General features: G+C 37.0%; 1 protein-coding gene across 2 annotated transcripts in view; it reads right to left on the bottom strand.

The window, feature by feature from the left end:
- Positions 1–297: 297 nt before the first annotated feature.
- TAF4B (TATA-box binding protein associated factor 4b) overlaps positions 298–23,264 on the bottom strand; it is a 117,752-nt gene continuing 94,785 nt past the window's right edge. For both annotated transcript variants that reach the window (XM_060118590.1, XM_060118591.1), the window contains 2 exons: positions 16,725–16,835; positions 298–1,959 (listed from right to left, as the gene is read on the bottom strand). In XM_060118590.1, the coding sequence (XP_059974573.1) occupies positions 1,792–1,959; positions 16,725–16,835 (279 nt within the window). In that variant the 3' untranslated portion in view covers positions 298–1,791. The remainder of the gene's footprint in view (positions 1,960–16,724; positions 16,836–23,264) is intronic.

Below are 23,264 nucleotides of genomic sequence, written 5' to 3'. Positions count from 1 at the left end.
GGGCAAGAGAAGCTTTTGTAATGAATATGTGTAGCTTTCGTTGAGTCAAATACCATGCAAGTTTACAACTATTTCAAAGAAAGTGATACAGGAACTTGGATCTGAAGTGAGCTTACGGAACCCAAATGCTCACACTCCAAAGTAACAATCCCAGCCAAGAAAGATCTACTGCCCAGACCCCAGCTTCAGGGGCTAACTTCCAGAGATATTTCCAAAGTCAGTGACTGAGCAAAGTTATTCTTATAATAAAATAATTATTTTAATGAAGTATTTGAAATAATTTTAAACATCTGATCAATAAGATTACACACAAATATGGGAGTGTGCTGCACTTTACCAAAAAATAAAGCTAAGCATTTAAATATACAAAAACAACTTTAGGTATAGACCTCTTCTTAAAGGACTCTTTTAACATACACATAATTTATAGCGTTTTTACATAATAACTTGCTGAAACAGAAAATGTGGCCAATTTGAAACTTACTACAGTATAGAATATGGCCATAACAGTCCCGATGGGAAGAACAGGATGAAGAATAACATACTTGAGGTTTTATTCCCCTGAATTCTTTTTCTAAGAAGCACAGCTTTCCCTTTTTTTTTTTTCTTTAGCCTTCTTTGGAGGATTTACTCATTCTTTCTGTATGTGATTCTAACTACAGCTATTATCTTTCACCAGCTACATACCACAAAAGTGGAATTAAAAAAAAAAAAAGAGGGTTTGCTTTGCAAAATGTCAGCTTCCTCCTCAGATGAGTATATATAACATGCTTCTCATAACATATGTAGAGCCAAGATCTCCACGAGTAAGATGCTGACATTACCTTTTAAGTACAGAATCCAAAATGGAATCCCAGTGTTAAAAATTTCTAATCATCAATTAGGGATTTTTTTAATGCAACAAGATGCTTAAAACTTAGGGTAACTAAAAGAGTTTATAAAACTATCCTTCTTGAGATTTAAAGCAATACACAAAACAAAGAATAACTTCTTCCTTTTGAAATACTGTAATTTGAAAATGTTTGATACATTTTCCTTTTTGGTTGGGCTGTGATTTTTTTCCTGTCAACAAAACATGTACTGGTTGGTTTGGAGTTCCAATTCGACCACTGACCCCTCTTAGGTGTATACAGCATATTTCCTGTTTTATGATTCCGTTTTCATTTTCCCTCCATCGCTGGTGGTGAGATGAACCAGGGAACAGCAACCTCAGGCACAAACTATCCCCATTTGTCAATGTTTTAACAACAATGGGACTCAGCCGACAAAAGCCACCACTGGCCTTACCCTGTGGCTTGTCACCTTCAACCACAGAAGGCAACTGTCATAACTTGCTAAGCAACTTCTGATTCCAGCCCAGAAAACCTAATGCTTTTGAGTCAGGTTCCATGTAGGATGAAATACATAGTTTCCTGGTAAGTGGTGACCCTTCCTTCTTCCACCTGCATCTCAATGCAGGCTGTACTAGGGAAAGATGCCTTACCTATTAATAGTTTGGCAAATGAAGCAGGGAGTAACAAATAGAGCCTTGCTGTAATTAAACACATAGGTAGGCATATGCCTACTTCTGTGTAAATAAACCGTACTTCACAACCTATTTTTAGAAGCTGAATCCTAGTCATTATGAACCTAATGGAATACATAAGATTTAATAAAAGTATATAACTGTAAACAATGGTCTTCCCTATCGGTGATTATTTTCCAGAAACTGAAATCTCAGAACCACGTGACACCGCTCTATATGTCTTCTTTGGCAGTAAGTAGCAAGGATCTGGATGGAGAGGGCCATGGTCACTTCAGAAGGGCCAGGTACAGAGCTCGAGAATACTTCATCTCCCTCTCCTGCTCCATACAGAAGATCAGGTCCCTGAGGCAGACTCTTGTGATTCTTGGACGAAGCAACTGTTTGGTGGCTGTCAGGCTGGATGTCCCAGAAGCAAAAAGGTTGTCTTTTAAACCCTATACAAAGTAAAGGGAGAAGCAAGTTTAAAATAAGCAATCTTTTATAAATAGAGAACCTGTCAACTCAGCAAGAGCCTGCTAGCCTCTGGCCCCTGGGGTAGGTGCTGGAGGTAATAGCACGATGCAGCTTGTCCTTCAGCAGCCCAGGCTCTTGGGGGAGGCCCATGGCCAGCACACCTAGTTCATGGCCTCAGTCACTCTCTCTCACCTGGACCGTGGCCACAGCCTTTTAACTGACTTCTCCACTTCACTCCGTTCTTGGCTGCACATCACAGGGCAGACCGTCCTCTTTAAAGGTCTTAGACAAAAGTTTCAGGAGTGATGGCTGTGGTCATAATTCTGATTGTGGCGATGATTTCACAGGTGTGTATATATGTAAGAACCTGTCAGATTACACACTTTAAATGTGTGCGGTCTTTTGTTTGTCAATTATAAAAGTAAAAGCGAAAGCCTCACATGGTTCAGATCCCACCACTCCATGGTTCAAAAACCTTCAATGGTTCCTCTCTGTCCAGAGTAGCTACTTGAGCACTTATTATACTTTGAGAGCTACGTTAAGCACCTTCCACACATGATCTCTTTTCTTTCATACAACACTGCAGCAAGTTACATGGGTGCTGTCCTCATTTATCAGTGAGGAAACTGAGCTTAGACAGGTTAAAGCAACCTGTTTAAGGTCACACAGCAACACTGAGCTGGGACTCAACTTTTAATGTGATCTGAAGTGAATGCTCGCCGCATAGCACAGGGAGATCAGCTTGTGCTTTGTGTCCACATAGAGGGGTGGGATAGGGAGGGTGGGAGGGAGACACAAGAGGGAGGAGATATGGGGATGTATGTGTATGTATAGCTGATTCACTTTGTTATACAGCAGAAACTAACACACCATTGTAAAGCAATTATACTCCAATAAAGATGTTAAAAAAATAATAAAGTGAATCCTCTTAGCCTGTTCTATATTATACATCATATCAGGTACAAACTCATTACCTGGCTTCCCTTCAGCCTTACTTCCCATTGCAGAGATCAGCAAAAGGCCATTCCAGGCCAACCTACTCATCCTTTAAGACCCATTTCAAATGGGTCTACTTACCTTCCCCTTCCCTGTAAGAATTCTCACTGTGGTAATTATCTTACATCGTATTATAATTTGTATATGCTACCACCACCAGCAAATACCCACTAGATTGTAAGCTTTCTGAGGACAGAGACTATCATTTCTATACCTTCTATGGCTTAGCAAAGTATACAGAACAACACAGATTATCAGCAATATTTTCTCAATTGAATACACTGGTTTAAAACAGAACAACTAATATGAGTTCTAAATGTCATTCAAAATTGAATGAAACCCAATACTTCTGTATTAAGATATTACGTTTCCTAAGTATCAATATGTCTATACATCACTATTTAAAAAAAAGATTTGGAAGAAGAAATAAAAATACAGAATACTCAGATATAGAATAATTTGGCAAAAATGAATCCTTTATTCTCCCATTCTTTTTTTTTTTTTAACCATACTTTGTTTCAAAAACATCTTAATTGAGTTGGCAACTCTCCTTTCCCTACCCAAAAGACTTACACAAGGAAAGATATGTACCTAACACAGGAAGCGAATCTTCTGGTTCCATTACTATCTTTTCATAACCTTCAAATTTTAATTACTCCCTCTACATTTCTGGTTTTTTCTTTTTTTTGCTTTGTTTTAGTTTGATGGAGGGTAAGGAAATCCCCTTTAAGGTCTCCAAAACCCTATGGTCAAAACAAGTGAACTTAATTCCATACATGTTCACAGAATGACTGGGAGCACCTTACCTCACAGTTGAATAAAATTTCCTTCGAAGATACTACTCACTTTTGAAGGGATATGATATCACAATCCCACTTCTATACTCATTAGGTCAGACTTATTCAAAAGCATCCATGAAGCAAATTTTGGAAAGTCCACGTTTTAAAAAAAAGGACAAAAAGACTAACTTAGAGGCGGTGTAACACAGATATAATCTTAACTCTTATAAATTATCACCATCAAAATATTCTCATAAGATTTTTACAGAATGGGCCCACCAACTCAGCTTTGGAACGCTGGATAAAAGGACAAATTAGGAAGAAAGTTAATATAACACGTCCCAGGCACTGAGCAGCAATTTTGCTGTATATAGGAGTTACCTATTTAAAACTACAGTATATTTAACTAGAGGCATTTTTCTTAGCCAAAAATTAGATATATTATGCTAAAGCTGAATCTATATATGTTTATAGATCTTTCCTACCAAGTTTGCCAAAAATCACTTGTTTAGTGTTTTACATGAATTTTTAAATTAAATGGCTAGTTGGACATATTATATCTTGGCAATTTAATTTCTACATAAATATCCAGAAATATGTCATGTCTTTTGATAAAAAGGCATGTATGAGACTGTTTAGCACTACTATTCATAATGGCCCTAAGCTAGAAACGATCCAAACGCCCATTAAGAGCAGAATAAACTGTGGACTATTCATACAAATGGAATACTACACAGCAGTAACAAACTTGAGTAACGTGGACAAATGTCACAAAATGTTAAATGAAAGGATCCAGATGCAAAGGAATACATATGGTTTGATTCCATTTCTATAACGTTTAAAACAGGCAAAGCTATAGAAGTCAGGATAATGATTCCCTTTAAGGGAGAAGAGTGGTAACCAGAAGGGGATAGTAGAGGTTTTCTGGGATTCTGGTGATGTTCTCTTTCTTGACCTAAGTACTGTCTGCATAGGTGTGTTCTGCTATGAAAATTCAGTGAGCTTACTCATGATTTGTGTACTTTTCTGCACTGATGTCCTACTTCAATAAAAAAAAATTAAACTGCTACCAAAAAAGTCTTGTGTAGGTAGGAAATACAAAGGGAAATGAAGAGGGAAAAGAGGAAAGAAGATAAGGCAAAATTGTTAAATAGAAAAAAATTATGGAGAACGAACCATCTGGGTAAGGAACAAAGGGGTCACAGTTCATGTCTGTCATGTGACAAGCCTGAAGGATCCCAGGGAAAGAGCCACATCACAGCTGCCAGCACAGGGTTGAAAAGGAGGTCATTCCAACAGGATGCAGCAGAAGGCCTGAGGCAATGTTATAAATGAAACAAACCCCAAGGGACATTCAGTAACCCAACAGAAATGTCTTTTATAATTCACAACTTTATGAAGGTGACAGCATTCTCTTCCCCCAAATAGTGACTGGCTTGGAAAGTTAATCTCTGTTGAACTTAGATACAAATATATAGCATTTTTATTCCTATGCTTATGATTTGAAAAAATCCACAATCTGACTTTTCAGCTTCATACTGACCTGGCCAGAATAATCAGCTTCATCTCAATTATCCATGGTAAAGCAGGTGGAACTCAGAGCCATAAAAATTCGAACCTGCCTTCACCATCAGTTTTTATTTTCTTCCTCACCAAGTCCTTTGCCCAAAGTCACCTAGGGCTGATTTCTGGTTACACTATACTGTCAGTGCCAAAGAACACAAATGTAGTTGAAAGAAGAAAATAAAAACCTGTTGGGACAATGTACTGTTTGTTTCTGAAATAGAGGATTTTCCCAATCGACTTTCTACATGAAGATATTCCTTAATCTGAATTCTTCACTTAGATGAATAGAGGGTAAAACAGAAGATGGCATTCAGTGAAGATGAAAGAAATAATTCATTTACTAAGTGTACAACAGATGTTTTCGGAAGCGTAACCGAACCTAAATGTAAACATTCTTCAACACTGCCAGGTCAATTAAGTTAGCCCTCATTAATTTGTTCAATTATATCACTAAACAAAGTTTCTTATTTTTATAATGAAACTTCTGAGAAACACTTTTGCTCTAATAAGGAAAACTTGAACACTGTCAGTTACCAATTTCAGAGCAATGACACCATTTTAAGAATGACACTAAGTAATTAAAAATAAGCAATTATTCACATTTCCCCCCAACTTAATAGAGCAGGTGCTGTGGGTTAAAACTTTTAAAAGCCTCTCTACTTCTTTTTTTTTTTTTTTTTTGCTGTACGCGGGCCTCTCACTGCTGTGGCCTCTCCCGTTGCGGAGCACAGGCTCCGGACACACAGGCTCCGCGGCCATGGCTCGCGGGCCCAGCCGCTCCGCGGCATGTGGGATCTTCCGGGATCGGGGCACGAACCCGTGTCCCCTGCATCGGCAGGCGGACTCTCAACCACTGCGCCACCAGGGAAGCCCCTCTCTACTTCTTTTTCCATGTTTCCTTAAGTTATGTTACTGCTATACTAACTAGTTCATGCTAGCCCACGTACTGATTCAATTCAAAAGTTATCTGGGTTACTGGGTGCCTACTATGGACAAAGGAACTGTTCTGGCAGCATAAGATATACAGGGGGACTGAATGGTGGTGAATACACGTTGTCTCCTCCATAAGGAAACTCAGACAAATTACTTAACTTCTCTGTGCCTCAGTTTCCTAATCTGCAAAATAGGGACAGTAACTGTAACTATCTCACAGGGTTGGCCTGAGGATTAAATGAGAACAATGCCTGGCATACAGTATACAGTCTATAAATGTCATTTGTCAGTTGGGAAGCATTGAAGGTTTATAAACAGGTAACAGTATAATCCTAGTTCCAGATCTTTTTTTCCATCCCCTAGTTTAAATCTAATTAAAAGTTCCTGTCCATGCCCTATTCTCATAAGTCCTGGCTAATTTAAATAATTTGTCCTGCCACACTAACCTTGTCCCTCCAAGAGAAATTTTTAAATTTTAGTTGAGCTTTGAATGCTTAAAGCTAAAAAGTAAACTAATGGGCATTACAGACATATGGCAAATGGATGAGGGATGTATCCTGGGACAGGAAGGTTTTCACAAGCTCCTCAGATCAGACAGTGGAGGAGCAGCATTGCTCCTTTACAGAACCAACCACACTTATCAGTACTGTCTGCAGGAGCTGATGTCCACTCCTTCCATTCTAGTCCCTGAATCATAAGACCAAGAAAACACAAACGTGTCCCTCAATCTTAACAGTTAACCAGGAACAAGAGTTGGGCATTTTAACCTCTAAAAGGCAAAGCTCCATTATATTTCTCAGACTCTCTACTTGATTTATTCTAACCCCATGTCACCATGGCAGCTCTTAAGGGATGACTCAAGTCTCAAACTTTAAGGAAAAATAAGAATTAGACATAGGGCACAGGGGGTGGAAAGAAAATCTGGCTCCAGAACAAAAATCAAACATCTCTAAGTCTTGGAAGCAAAGATAAATAAAAGTGTCCTGGATGCCTGGCCTTAGTTTAATAAGATCACTGAAAATCTATGTTTGAAAGACCTGAGCTTCTAGGCCTCAAGGGCAGCACAGAGCAGAAAATACTGAGTTGTGAGACTGCCTGCCCTCTGCTGGTCAACAAGCAGAATTTATGAAGTAACACATCCCTTACCTCTATCACCTTCATTTCATTCCTTTGAGTTATTTCAGAATACAGACAACCTTGCATATTAACTTCCACCCTAGAATTTTGTCACCTCTAAGTATCCGTTTTTCAAGTCTTTATAGAAGTAATACATCTAAACAGACTGATGTGACGTGTAATCGTGGGCTTTGAGTTCTAATTCTAGTTGTGTGATTATGAGAGTTTTGAAGACAATACTGGTTGTCCTATGCTAATGACCACTCGCATCTTTATCTCCAAAAGAACACTTCCTTAAATTCTAGACCTCATTGTTCAATTTCCTAATAAAGTATGTATCCTAAATTCAACATGTTTCAAATCATTACTCCTGCCTTTCTCCTCTTCTCTTTCTCATTTAAAGGAATGGTAATACCATTCACCTCCAATGCCTAAGCCAGAAAACTGTGTGTCATCCTCAACCCTTTCTTCTTCTAATCCTATCTATCACTTCTGATCCGTTCTACCTCTTTAATAGTTTCCAAATCATCTACATCCTTCTACATTTTCATTTCCATTATCTTCTGCCTAAGACAACTTCATCAACCTTCTAAGAAACTATTTCCAGTATTAATATTCTTCACACTGCTGTGAGTATGATCTTTCTAAAATAAGTAACCTGATAATACCATTTTCCTGTTTAAAATGCTCCAATGGCTAAAAATCTCCTCTAGGACCAAGTCCAAGTATTTAAGCATGACAAATACAGTCAACCATGAGCATACCAAAGCTTTTCCCCACATTCTCATCTCTCATTCCTTTCTTCCTATCTCAAACTATTGATCATGCCATAGAATGTTTTTTCCTCTTTGATCCAGACAGCTAATTCTCTCCTCCTGTAACTCCTTCTTCAATCTCTCTGTCCTATCCTTATATCACATCACCCGACTAAGTTCTTTAAGACTCAACTCAGGTAACCTGTTTCCCCAATGCTACAAACACAGACTCACTCCAGGTCTAGATTAGGTGTAACTCCTGTGTATTTTAGCTGTACTCTGTACTTTACTGTCACATGTATTCAGTGCAATGCAACAACCTCTTTAACTTTCTCACTCACTGGAAAGGAAGGATTTTGTACCTGTGAATATTTTATATATATGGCACTTAGCTGGTATCCAATCAAAGTTTGTAGTACAATTATGCATCAAGTGTCACCCAATATCATCAGTTATATGAATGACCAAATAGTGAAAATGAGCCATATTATGGGCTTTGGACATTTTAAATCAAGATCCTGCTGTCATTCTTAGCTTTAAGCCAAATAAATTTGGGAGAAAAGCTGAAAGGTAAAATCCTTTGATGACTTGTTCCTCAGCATTACTCATCCCCACCAAGCTGCCACCAGATGGGATTTGCTCAAAAGGCTATTTTCTGCCACTTTCTCCAAACAGTGGGTAAGTGCTTCAACCCACCAAGTAATACAACACACAAGAACAGCAAATAACCAAATAAATGTCAATTCTGAAAAGCAGTAACTTACTGCACATTGAAAAGCCTGTGTCAGTAGGACTTTCCTCTTTATACTCCCATAATTTTCCTTACCTTTAATTAAGACACAAAGTCCTTTGAAAACTCAAGTAACCTATGTCCAGAACTAAGTTTTATCTATTATTTTATGATAACTTCTTTAAAGGACTGCCAGTTAAAGATTTTTCTTTCAGAGCCAACTTTAATTTTATCCTCGAAGGACTGTAAATGTTAAAAAAAGCTACAACATCAGTAAGGATTGCTGTGCCTCACAACTAAAGGTAGATTTACCAGTATATTTAAATGTATTAATAGTAGCTTTAGGTTTGTTTAATTAAAACTTTGGTAATTCTGGAGTCGATGAATTGCATATAGACTGATGGAAAATGATACTAGAAAGAAATATGAATTTACAGGAAAAATGAAAGAGCACTAGAAATGGTAAACATTAAAAAGCTGTTTTTATTTTCATAAGTCCTTTAAGAGATATATGACCAAGTGATAACAATGTACTATGGAGGTTAAAACATACGCACAAGTAAAATAGGTGACAACAATAGCACAAAGGATGGGAGGAATTTGTATAATGGAATTATATAGTTAAAAGGTTTTTACATGATATGTGAAGTGGCATTAATTCAAGATTGAGTATAATCAGTTAAGGATACATACTGTACCGTAAAGCAACCATTAAAAAAAAAAAGAGGTATAGTTAAAAAGCCAAAAGAGGATATAGAATGGTATACTAAAACACTACTTGGTTAACTCAAAAGATGACAAGAAAGGAGAAACAAGAAAACAGAGGGACAAACAGAAAATAGCAAGACAGTAGACTCAAATCTAATCATAGTAATAATTGCATTAAATGTAAATGGACTAAACAGTCCAAATAAATTTTCAGACTGGATACAAATCCAAAGCTCAATTACATGCTACTCATAAGAAACCAGCTTTAAATAAAGACACAGATAGGCTGGAAGTAAAAGAATGGAGAAATGATAAATCATGCTAATACTAAGCATAAGAAGTGCTGGTGTAGCTATAATAATATCAAAGTAAACTTTAAGACAAGGAATATTAGAAATGAGAACAATTTCACAATGACAAAAGGGGGCAATTCATCAAAAAGACATAATGTGTTTGCACTCAGTAAGACCATCAAATAAAAGAAGCAAAAATTGACAGGTAAACATAGACAAATGTACAATTATAGTTAAAAGAAAAGAAAACAACTTATGGAATATTATTCAACCATAAATAGAAATGAAGTACTGATACATGCTACAATATGGATGGATCTTGAAAACATTATGCTAAGTCAAAGAAATTAGATACAAAAGGCCAAATATTGTATAATTCCTTTTATATGAATGCCTAGAATAGGTAAATCCATAGAGACAGATGGTTGCACAGCTATGTTGTCCCTAGGTATATTGGTTCCAGGACCTCCCATGGATACCAGAACCTGTGGATGCTTAAGTCCCTTATATACAGTGGCATAGCATTTGCATATAACCTCCACACATCCTCCTGCATACTTTAAATCATCACTAGATTACTTATAATACCTAATACAATGTAAATGCTATGTAAATAGTTGCCAGCACTTAGCAAATTCAAGTTTGCTTTTTGGAACTTTCTGGAATTTTTTTCCCCAAATATTTTCAATCCATGGTTGGTTGAATCCATGGATGTGGAATCCAGCAGATATGGAGGGCCAACTGTACTGAACTGCACACTTTAAAATGATGAGGTATGATATGTGAATTTTATCTCAACAAAACTCCAAATAATGGCACAGTTTGGTAAGTCAAACAAACAAGTTCAAATAAACATTTCAAAAACAACTTATATTTATTCTTTTCAATACTCTTCACAATTCTTAGGAAAAAATGCATAAATAGGAATTCAACAACATACTCTAAATAGGTACTGTTGCAATGCTTAAGGCAGATACATTGTTTTCCATGTAAACCTGGATTTTCACTGGTAACATTAGTTGAAAATCTGAACATTTTATTTCGGAATATTTCAGAGAGAAATTTACTGTCATTTAAACTACTGAATAATTTTATTGCTGATTTCTCCTCTCTTTTTTATTCTTGTGTATTTATGTCATTTTCACTCCTTTATTAACATTTAAGGGGGACTTGGGAAGGAGGGAAGATAAACCCATAATGTGCAATTCAACTTATTTCACAGGTGGTCCCTGAAGATAGCTGACAAGGTGTCACACCTGCTTCTAGATAGAAAGGACATACACTTATCTATATAGTAATAATTTCTTTGTTTTGGTTAGCAAATGAACACTATTTTAAGCAACACATACCAGGCATATCAATACTATAAGCATCATGTAGTTGATCTGGCACTGTAACCACTTAATTTTAAAAGAAATATCAGCATTTTCAAGCCAATATGTTATAAGGTTAAAATAAAACCTATCTTTATTTTCAAAAAAATAAAGAAATATTGTTATGATGGTTGGCTCATTAAGTTAGGTGAACTATTTGTAAGTATTGCTAACAGAGAAAAGATAGATCCTTTCTAATCCAAGGACCTAAAATTAAGGCAGGAAGTAAAGTTATTAATGACTTAACATTCCAAAGAACCCCAAACACATCACCTCAGCAGTATACATACATGACACACACATGCAAACACTCTAAATCTTTAAGTAGGTTCTAGATTACTGCATAGGTATCTGTACAGCCTATGTTAATTTAAGAACTAATTTCATATGCATATATTCTTATATATAACTTCAACACACAGCAGTAAATTAACGACAAATTAAATATTCCAAAGTAGTAAATTTTAAGTCCCCCCCCCAGAGCCAACAGGCTTATGAAACAAATAATTTGGCTCTAAATGATAATTGGTACTTGCTGCTTTTTGCCAGGTTAACACGAGGAGACAGGAGCTGATGCTATTCAACTCTACCAAGACTTCTGAGAATATGAATGTAAATCTACACAGAGGATAGTTTAATATATAAACTGTACAACTAGAAAGATTTTTTAAAGGATAAGAGCCAGTTTTGCTTTGTTTTACATAATAGAAAAAAATACTAAAGGAAGAAGGTCTAAAACTAATTTCTCCAAATTTATTATTGTTGATTTATTATCAACAAAAATGATAATCTATGAATGCTGAACGTTCTAAGTTTAATTCTCTGAATTTTACGTTTTTTAAAATCACCGTTTTATGCAATCTTCCAAACTGAAACCTATTCCCTTCAGTACTAAAAACCTGCATTTGAACTAAGGATTTTACTCTTCAAAGAGCAAGACTCTACCTCACTCCCTTCTGGGATTATATGCTTATTCTAGTAAATTCAAATCAAACAGGTAAGATTTCAGGTTCCCATCTATAGAGTAAGAGGCAGACAAAAAGTAGACCCTTAGTTTTCAAGGTATAGAATATTAAAAATCTAAATGGTTTCATACACCAATTTTGTGTTTTTTGTGAGAGAACAAAAAAACTAAATCGTTAAAGGGTTTTTAACAATCCTGATTCATGCAATTTAAGTGATTGGAGGGGCAAATCAATCAGCAGTATATGTAAACACTGAAAGAGCATACAGCAGGGTTCTCTCCAGTTTCCCATTTTTCAAAGAAAATTACCTTTGAAGGTAAAACACCATGAATAAAAATCAACAAAAAATAATTTTCAGCTAATTTCAAAATAAGGATTGTACTAAAATGTCACCAACTCATTAAAGAAATGGATATTTTCAATTCAGGTTGGCATTACTTAAAAGTACTCGCTGTTATAACTCAGTAAAAGTCTGACAACGATCGAAGTTTAAAGTCCAGGAATAAAGGGGAAAACATACAGGCCTAAGTTCTCAAAACTGAAGAAGCACCAAGCAAACACACACTTCAGTATATTTATAGCCAAGTTAGAACACATCTGTTTTGAAATTTAAAACTTAAATAAGCTTATATTTTAATGCTAATAGATAAATCATATAAACTGATATTTTTTTAATCACTGTTTTGAACATCAGCAGTACATTTCATTTTCCCCCCTGTAACCTATGGACTTTCTCAGATTCAAACATACAATTGATGAAAAATACTTTAAAATCTGATTATTAGAAAACAGGGAACATTTAATGTTTCTGAGATTTGTGACGAACTCAAATGAGACATAAAAATGAAGCTTTGAAGAGATTAAGGATTAACACAGTTCAAATTCACTATGGATCATTACTACTTATAAAATTCTATTAAAAGCTAAAATAATGGTACTATTACTATGATAACAAAGATGACAATTTATTAGGCCTGTACTTGAGGCCAGGAACTAATTAAGCACTTTACATAATCCAATCCTTAAAACATTATAAGGCGGGTATTACACCCATATTCCAGATGGGGATAATTGAGGTAAGAGGTTTAAAGAACTTGTCAAAGGTTACAAAACTTAATGGTCAAGAACCAAATCCAGATTTGACTGAGTCCAAACTATTATGTACTTACCCACGTGCTATGACGCTTCCCCACGAAGCAAACATTTAACAGAATTTGTATAAAGCGACCATTATCAAAAAGTAGGGCAGGAACTTAGACATCCCTGTAGCTCTTTCTCAAAGGAATTATAATATTATAAAGAATAACTTTATGTGGATGAAAAAAAATTACAAGTAACTGTTCTTGCCAAAAGGAAAAAAGTATGCTAACTAGGCCATATTTTTTTTTTTTTTTTTGCGGTATGTGGGCCTCTCACTATTGTGGCCTCTCCCATTGCAGAGCACAGGCTCCAGACGAGCAGGCTCAACGGCCATGGTTCACGGGCCCAGCTGCTCTGCGGCATGTGGGATCTCCCCGGACCGGGGCACAAACCCGTGTCCCCTGCATCGGCAGGCGGACTCTCAACCACTGCGCCACCAGGGAAGCCCTAGGCCATATTTATAGGAATACGCTTAATGATGAAATAGCATGCCCCACTTTTAATAAATATTTACACATTTACATACAAATAGACCAAAAATAAAGGGCAGTGGGTTGTCCTGTGCTAGAGAAGTAGGAACATAAAAAACTCTACTGGACTAGTTTTACCATATTTTAAAATACACTAAGATTTGGAACCTTGAGGTCACAAAAAGACAAATACTAAATGATTCCATTTACATGAGCTATCTAAGTAGTCAAATTCATAGAATCAAAGTAGAATGGTGGTTACCAGGGGCTGGGAAAAGGGAAGATGGGGAGTTGTTTAATGGGTACAGAGTTTCAATTTTGCAAGATGAAAAAGTTCTGGAGGTGTGGTGCATAACAATGTGAATATGCTCAACACTACTGAACTGTACACTTAAAAAATGGTTAAGATGTTTGAAAAGAAAGATTTGGTACTAATACATAAATAGCCATAAACAGAGATATACATCACTAGACTGGTCCTGCTGCAATTATATGGTAGGTGCTAGTCACATGTGACTATTAAAACTTACATTAATTAAAAAAAATTAAAATTATTTCCTCAATCACACTAGCCACAGCTCAACTGCTCAACAGCCATATGTAGTTGCTGAGGACAGCACAGACAGCACATTCTCATCACAGAAAGTTCTATTAGCTAGCACTGGGTCAGAGTATACAGAAACAGTCTCAAATACATATGGGAATTTGTATTTGACACAAACTTGTTTGTGATAAAGGTGGCATTTCAAATCAGTGGGGAAAGAATCATTGAGTAAATAGTGTTGGGACAATCTGCTAGCCTGGGGGAGAATGAGGGGGGAGTGAGGGAGTAAAGGTAAATCCAGATCTCAACTCTTATTCAAAACAAATTCTGAATGAACCAAAGATTTATACTTAAAAGCTGAAATGATAAAATTACTAACACATAAGTCTAATTATTAAGAAAGGGCTTTCCAAACACAATAGAACCCCAGGAGGACAAAAGCAGAAGACTGATTTTTTTTTTTAATTTAAGAAAATACAAACTTTTAGATGAATAAAGCCCAGACAAACTGAAAGGAAAGTGGAGGGAGGTGTGGAGAGTTCCATTTTCTTAATCTATTAAAAAATATAACTCAGTGGGGAAAAGGTAAATTGAAAATGCCAATATACACATGAAAAAATTGCTCAATTTCACTCATAATTTAAACACTCTATTAAAAATTGCATTTTCAACCATCAGATGGCAAAGAGAATCCCCAGTGTTAAATGAGAGTGTGAGAAAACAGGCACTAATGGATGTAAAACCTGATACAACTCATTCAGGAGGTAATTTAAAAATATTTATCAAAAATGAAAATCAACAAATAATATTTATGGGTAAAATGATATTGAGTCTAGGATTGACTTTAAAATAACCTGAGGAGTGAAAAACTTACCTGAGAAGGTTGGTGTAGATATAAATAAAACAACATTAGGCATAAATTGATAGTAGTTGCAGCAGGATGGTAGGTGTGTAGGGGATTCATTATACTACTCTAGTTTTGAGTATGTTTGAATTTTTCCAAAAGGGTTTTCCTATTAATGCACACCCTTTAACCCAGGAATTCCATTTCTAGGTATTTAGTCTATAGTTACATTGGACAAGCACACAACAAGGTAAGTACAAGGATGTTCTCTGAGGCAATAAAAGCAAAGACCTGGAAACAACCTAAATTTCCATTAGAGAACTGGTTGAATACATTATTTATCTAAACACAGTAATGTCATATACCTTTAAAAAGTATGGAGGTAAATTATATGAGAGAGATTACGGAAAAGGGGAAAAGTATCAAGAGCAGAACAACAGACACAGTTTGACTGCATTTAGTAAAAACAAAATCAAATGTGGATTTGTGAAGGCACATGAGATACATGCCCACATTCACAACGAATTCTAGAGGGATATGTGAGAATATTAATGGTGGTTACATCTGGCTGGGCAGGAGATGGGGGACTAGAAATCTGTGAGGAGGAAACATTTATTTTTTTCAAACATTTTTATACTATGGATTTTTTTTGCATGTGAACATATTGCATTCATTACACTTTTATTAATAAAAAGAACTAGACTTTTAAAATCCTTCTTCTATTGAGATGATTGTCATTCATTTAGGAACTATCAGTGTTCAGGGTCAGCACTGGGAGGGGCTTGTCTCAAAGCACATTTAAGTTTTACAGAGCAGAACAGACGAGCCGTGGTTCCTTTACTGCTGACCTAGCTCAGGGCTCTTATCGAACCTGTATCTCAGCCCTGATGACCGATCTGAAAATCTATCACTACAGCAAATAATTGCTCTAAAGATTTAAGTAAGATCCTTCCTTGGTGTTAATCAAACATTAATGATATTTATTGAATATGTATGTGCCCTGTCCTGTGGGAGATACAAAGGAAAAGGATTATAGTCTTGCTCAAGAAATTCATAATCTCACACAAGAGAAAACACGCACGCGAGGAGCAGAGAATGATTAATGCCGTGCAAACACATTATGTACTGAGAAAAGAAGTCAGTGTGGGTATGTAGAGTCAAGGTTCATGATAGAAATGAGAGTGCAGACTTGATTTTAACAGACGAGCTGGATTTAGATACATAGCGGGGAGAAAATTACACAAAACTACCTGAAAGAGTGCACAGAAGAAACTGAGATAGTGAGATTCAGTATGACTAGAGATGGGGGATAGGAAAAAGTATAAAATAAGTAATTAGTAGGAGTAAAGTTCAAGGTGATATATATTTTTAAAAACAAGCAAAAATTAAGATTTTATAAAGAGGCAAAGGAGAGTTTTAACAAGTATTTGACAGCAACAGTGTGCAAGGCAGAGTAAATTTGCATTCTTTGCTTCCTTTAGGCTTGCTTTTTTGACATGAAAAATAAAATCACAAACAAACATTATTTCAATACCTCACTTCCAGACCCGGATTCTAGTGGTCTCTTCTTCCTTGGTCCAATAGCTGCAAGAGCTGTGAGATTAGCATCTCTGTGCTGTATCTGCGCGAGCTCCAACTGTTGTAACTAGAAGATGGAATAAAAAAAAAAAAGAAAAAAATCAATGTTTACACACAGTGATGCTCAAAGGGGGAAAGAAACTGATCACTAAGCCCACTTCTCTGTTCTTTACCAAATACGTGACAGTGTAAAATAAACATGAGATTTCCCTAACAGCCAAAGGTACATCATTTCTTGATTCCTTTCCTCTAACAAACTCTTTATTCCTGAATCTTTAAACAGAAGAGGCAGAATTTAGGTAAGGAAGAAGTATGGAATAGAAGAAAAAGAAGAAAAGAAACACCCCTAGAGCTTAAGCTCTCCTTAGTTTAAGCACAGGTTAAGAAATGCCTGAAGAATAAGTTGAGCAGTAAATTGGAGGGAAAGTGGCCAAAATATAGTCAAACTTTTTGGAATAAGAATGACAGTTGGCCCTTGAACAACAAATGTGGGGGGTAGAGGCGCGGACCCTCTATGCAGTAGAAAGTTCACATGTAACTTATCGTTGGCTCTCCACATCCGAGGTTCCTCCATATCCACGTGTCTGCATCCATTAATTCAACCAACTGTGAATCGTGTAGCACTGTAGTAGGTACTTAGTGAAAAAAATATGCATATAAGTGAACCCACGCAATTCAAACCTGTGTTGTTCAAAGGTCAAGGGTACTTAAAAATAGTGTCTGTATATTATAGGAAACAGTTCTATGCTGTATGATTTACAAAGCACTTCCTTAAAATTAACTCATTTAACTCTTACAACGACACTGAAAGGTATATATTAATTGCTATAATAACACGAAAATTATACATATACTTTTTTTTTTAATAACTAAGGGAGAAAGTGAGGTTTTAAGAGATTGGGAAAACTTCATAAAGGTCACACAAATAATAAGTGGTAGAAACAGAACTCAGAGCCAAGTGTTCTCATTATAAATCTTTTCAATATATTACACTTTCTTATGGATTTACTCTGTATCTGTCTTCATGTCAACAACTGAAAGTGAGTTAGTATTGTTTTGTTGTACAGCTTTCATTATGCCTAACCCAAATGACCAAATCTACAAGGTATAATTTTTTAGTATTTGGGCACTAAACTATTCAGGGGTACCCATCAAAGATGCCTCATTAAGGTAGATAAATTCAAGATATTAAAACTGGGAAATAAATGTATGAAACGTAGCATCATTTCACCACAGCAAGTAAGTGTCAAATGGTATTCTTTAAAAAAAAACAAGGTGAAGAAGTCAAAATAAAATATCACTACACAGGTCCTTAAATTTTTCTGGAAAAGGAAGCAGGTTTAATTCCCACTGAAATCTTATTACTCTGGAGAAGAAGGAAGAAAGAACCTGGCACTGGTTGCTAGATAAATATTCAAACAAGATCAGACTCCAAGATAGTCAACTGAAAGTAACCTATTGGGGAACCATAAATGTATCCTGAGAATATTTTTCTAAAAGAACACTAACTAAATTTTTAACATTAAAGAAAAAAAGCCTAGATGAAAGAAACAAACAATTTATGATGAAATAGGCAGTCTCAGAGAGACATAAAGATCACTTCAAATTATTTTATAATATCAGAGGACAGACAAAGAATAAGCCATAGGTAACTGAATCCAGCAAAGCAGAAAACACTTAACTAAAGAAAATGAACTAGGAACCATTTTCCATTTGTTCCCCAAATTACAGGGCAGAAATCCTTCATTTAAGTTGTGTATTTACTTATATATAACTTGCTAAAAAACTATTTTCAGGAGTTAAAAGCCATCTTTTCTTAATGCTGGCCTTTTAAATAAAATATATAGTTTTAGAGCCTGATGCTGTCACAACACAGAACTTGTAGGTGACAAAATATAATTTTAATTAATCTACCCTGCAGCACAAATCAAACAACAAGCTTTATTTTAGTCTTTCCCTGTAGAGAAATGGCTTCTGCACGATAGTCACACCAAATAAATAGTTTCAAAATTGACCTCTGTCATCAAATTCCACTACCTATATAGTAAAACATTTTCTTTCACTCTGCAAATTACACTTTGGTTTTCAGAAATCTCAAAAACGTTTTAGAAAATTTTGCAAAACTCTTAACAAAAATGAAAACTGACAGTAGGTTGGCTGTATTTACAATTAACTTTCTTAAAAACAATGTATTTTGGGGCTTCCCTAGTGGCGCAGTGGTTGAGAGTCCGCCTGCCAATGCAGGGGACATGGGTTCGTGCCCCAGTCCGGGAAGATCTCACATGCCGCAGAGTGGCTGGGCCCGTGAGCCATGGCCGCTGTGCCTGCGCGTCTGGAGCCTGTGCTCCACACAGTGCAAGAGGGAGAGGCCACAACAGTGAGAGGCCCACGTACCGCAAAAAAACAAACAAACAAAAAAAACAATGTATTTTGGCCAGCACAATACAGAAAAACTATGGACTTCTTTTTTTAACATCTTTATTGGAATATAATTGCTTTACAATGGTGTGTTAGTTTCTGCTTTATAACAAAGTGAATCAGCTATACATATACACATATCACCATATCTCCTCCCTCTTGCATCTCCCTCCTACTCTCCTTATCCCACCCCTCTAGGTGGTCACAAAGCACCGAGGTGATCACCCTGTGCCATGCGGCTGCTTCCCACTAGCTATCTATTTTTTTATTTGGTAGTATATATAAATCCATGCCACTTTCTCACTTCGTCCCATTTACCCTTCCCCCTCCCCTTGTGCTCCAGTCCATTCTCTATGTCTGCGTCTTTATTCCTGTCCTGCCCTTAGGTTCTTCAGAACCTTTTTTTTTTTAGATTCCATATAAATGTGTTAGCATATGGTATTTTTCTCTTTCTGACTTACTTCACTGTGTATGACAGACTCTAGATCCATCCACCTCACTACAAATAACTCAATTTCGTTTCTTTTTATGGCTGAGTAATATTCCAGTGTATATATGTGCCACTTCTTCTTTATCCATTCATCTGTCGATAGACACTTAGGTTGCTTCCATGTCCTGGCTAATGTAAATAGAGATGCAATGAACATTGTGCTACATGACTCTTCTTGAATTATGGTTTTCTCTGCATATATGCCCAGTAGTGGGATTGCTGGGTCATATGGTAGTTCTATTTTTAGTTTTTTAAGGAACCTCCATACTGTTCTCCATAGTGGCTGTATCAACTTACATTCCCACCAACAGTGCAAGAGGGTCCCCTTTTCTCCACACCCTCTCCAGCATTAACTGTTTCTAGATTTTTTGATGATGGCAATTCTGACTGGTGTGAGGTGATTACCTCACTGTAGTTTTGATTTGCATTTCTCTAATGATTAGTGATGTTGAGCGTTCTTTCATGTGTTTGTTGGCAATCTGTATATCTTCTTTAGAGAAATGTCTATTTAGGTCTTCTGCCCATTTTTGGATTGGGTTGTTTGTTTTTTTCATATTGAGCTGCATGACCTGCTTGTACATTCTGGAGATTAATCCTTTGTCAGTTGCTTCGTTTGTAAATATTTTCTCCCATTCTGAGGGTTGTCTTTTCGTCTTGTTTATGGTTTCCTTTGCCCTGCAAAAGCTTTTAAGTTTCATTAGGTCTCATTTGTTTATTTTTATTTCCATTTCTCTAGGAGGGGGGTCAAAAAGGATCTTGACGTGATTTATGTCATAGAGTGTTCTGCCTATGTTTTCCTCTAAGAGTTTTATAGTGTCCGCCCTTACATTAGGTCTTTAATCCATTTTGAGTTTATTTTTGTGTATGGTGTTAGGGAGTGTTCTAATTTCATTCCTTTACATGTAGCTGTCCAGTTTTCCCAGCACCACTTATTGAAGGGGCTCTCTTTTCTCCAATGTATATTCTTGCCTCCTTTATCAAAAATAAGGTGACCATGAGATTGGTTCAAGATAGCAGAGTAGAAGGATGTGCTCTTACTTCCTCTTGCGAGAGCACCAGAATCACAACTAACTCTAGGAGGAATTCCTAGAGAATCAGACTTTGAAGGCTAGCGAGATTTGATGGCAGGACTTCGACAGGACTGGGAGAAACAGAGACTAGACTCTAGGAGGGCACACACAAAGTAGTGTGGGAATCGGGACACAGGGGAAGGAGCAGTGACCCCATAGGAGACTGAACCAGACCTACCTGCTAGTGTTGGAGGGTCTCCTTCAGAAGCGGGGGTGGCTGTGTCTCACCGTGAGGACAAGGACACTGGCAGCAGAAGTTCTGGGAAGTACTCCTTGGTGTGAGCCTTCCCAGAGTCCGCCATTAGCCCCACCAAAGAGCCCTGCTAGGCTCCAGTGTTGGGTCGCCTCAGGCCAAACAACCAACAGGGAGGGAACCCAGCCCCACCCATCAGCAGTCAAGAGGATTAAAGTTTTACTGAGATCTGCCCACCAGAGCAACAGCCAGTTCTACCCACCACCAGTCCCTCCCACCAGGAAACTTGCACAAGCCTCTTAGATAGCCTCATCCACCAGAGGGAAGACAGCAGAAGCAAGATGAACTACAATCCTGCAGCCTGTGGAACAAAAACCACATTCAAAGAAAGATAAACAAGATAAAAAGGCAGAGGGCTATGTACCAGATGAAGGAACAAGATAAAGCCCCAGAAAAACAACTAAATGAAGTGGAGATAGGCAACCTTCCAGAAAAATAATTCAGAATAATGACACTGAAGATGATCCAGGACCTCGGAAAAAGAATGGAGGCAAAGATCGAGAAGATGAAAGAAATGTTTAACAAAGACCTAGAAGAATTAAAGAACAATCAGAGATGAACAGTACAATAAGTGAAATGAAAAATACGCTAGAAGGAATCAATAGCAGAATAAATGAGGCAGAAGAATGGATAAGTGACCTGGAAGACAGAATGGTAGAATTCACTGCTGTGGAAAAGAATAAAGAATAAAGAATGAAAAGAAATGATGACAGCCTAAGACACCTCTGGGACAACATTAAATGCAACAACATTCACATTACAGGGGTCCAGAAGGAAAAGAAAGAGAGAAAGGACCCGAGAAAATATTTGAAGATATTATAGTCAAAAACTTCCCTAACACAAGAAAGGAAATAACCACCCAAGTCCAGAGAGCGCACAGTCCCATACAGGATAAACCCAAGGAGAAACAGGCCGAGACACATAGTAATCAAATTGGCAAAAATTAAAGACAAAGAAAAATTATTGAAAGCAGCAAGGGAAAAATGAAATATAACATACAAGGGAACTCCCATGGGGTTAACAGCTGATTTCTCAGCAGAAACTCTACAAGCCAGAAGGGAGTGGCAAGATATACTTAAAGTGATGAAAGGGAAGAACCTACAACCAAGATTACTCTACCCAGCAAGGATCTCATTCAGATTCGATGGAGAAATCATAAGCTTTACAGACAAGCAAAGGCTAAGAGAATTCAGCACCACCAAACCAGCTCTAGAGCAAATGCTGAAAGAACTTCTCTAAGTGGGAAACACAAGAGAAGAAAAGGAACTGCAAAAACAAACCCAAAACAACTAAGAAAATGGTAATAGGAACATACATATTGATAATTACCTTAAACATGAATGGATTAAATGTTCCAACCAAAAGACGCAGGCTTGCTGAATGGATACAAAAACAAGACCCGGGCTTCCCTAGTGGCGCAGTGGTTGGGAGTCCACCTGCCAATGCAGGGGACGCAGGTTCGTGACCTGGTCTGGTAGGATCCCACGTGCCGTGGAGCGGCTGGGCCCATGAGCCATGGCCACTGTGCCTGCGCGTCCAGAGCCTGTGCTCCGTGACAGGAGAGGCCCGTGTACCGCAAAAGAAAAAAAACAAAACAAAACAAAAGAAGACCCATATATATGCTGTCTACAAAAGACCCACTTCAGACCTAGGGACACATACAGAAAGAAAGTGAGGGGATGGGAAAAGATATTCCATGCAAATGAAAATCAAAAGACAGCTGGAGTTACAATACTCGTATCAGATAAAATAGACTTTAAAATAAAGAATGTTACAAGAGACAAGGAAGGACACTACATAATGATCAAGGGATCAATCCAAGAAGAAGATATAACAATTATAAATATATAGGCACCCAACAAAGGAGCACCTCAATACATAAGGCAACTGCTAATAGCTATAAAAGAGGAAATTGACAGTAACACAATAATAGTGGGGGACTTTTTTAACACCTCACTTACACCAATGGACAGATCATCCAAACAGAAAATTAATAAGGAAACACAAGCTTTAAATGACACAACAGACCAGGTAGATTTAGTTGATATTTAAAGGAGATTCCATGCAAAAACAGCTGATTACACTTTCTTCTCAAGTGTGCATGGAACACTCTCCAGGGTAGATCACATCTTGGGTCACAAATCAAGCCTCAGTAAATTTAAGAAAATTGAAATCACATCAAGCATCTTTTCTGACCACAACGCTATGAGATAACAAATCAATTACAAGGAAAAAGAACGTAAAAAACACAAACACATGGAGGCT

The sequence above is a fragment of the Mesoplodon densirostris genome, chromosome 15, assembly GCF_025265405.1.
Source record: "Mesoplodon densirostris isolate mMesDen1 chromosome 15, mMesDen1 primary haplotype, whole genome shotgun sequence".
Taxonomy (NCBI): Eukaryota; Metazoa; Chordata; class Mammalia; order Artiodactyla; family Ziphiidae; genus Mesoplodon; species Mesoplodon densirostris.
The sequence above is the reverse complement of the archived record's forward strand: the minus strand, read 5'-3'. Positions and strand labels throughout refer to the sequence as shown.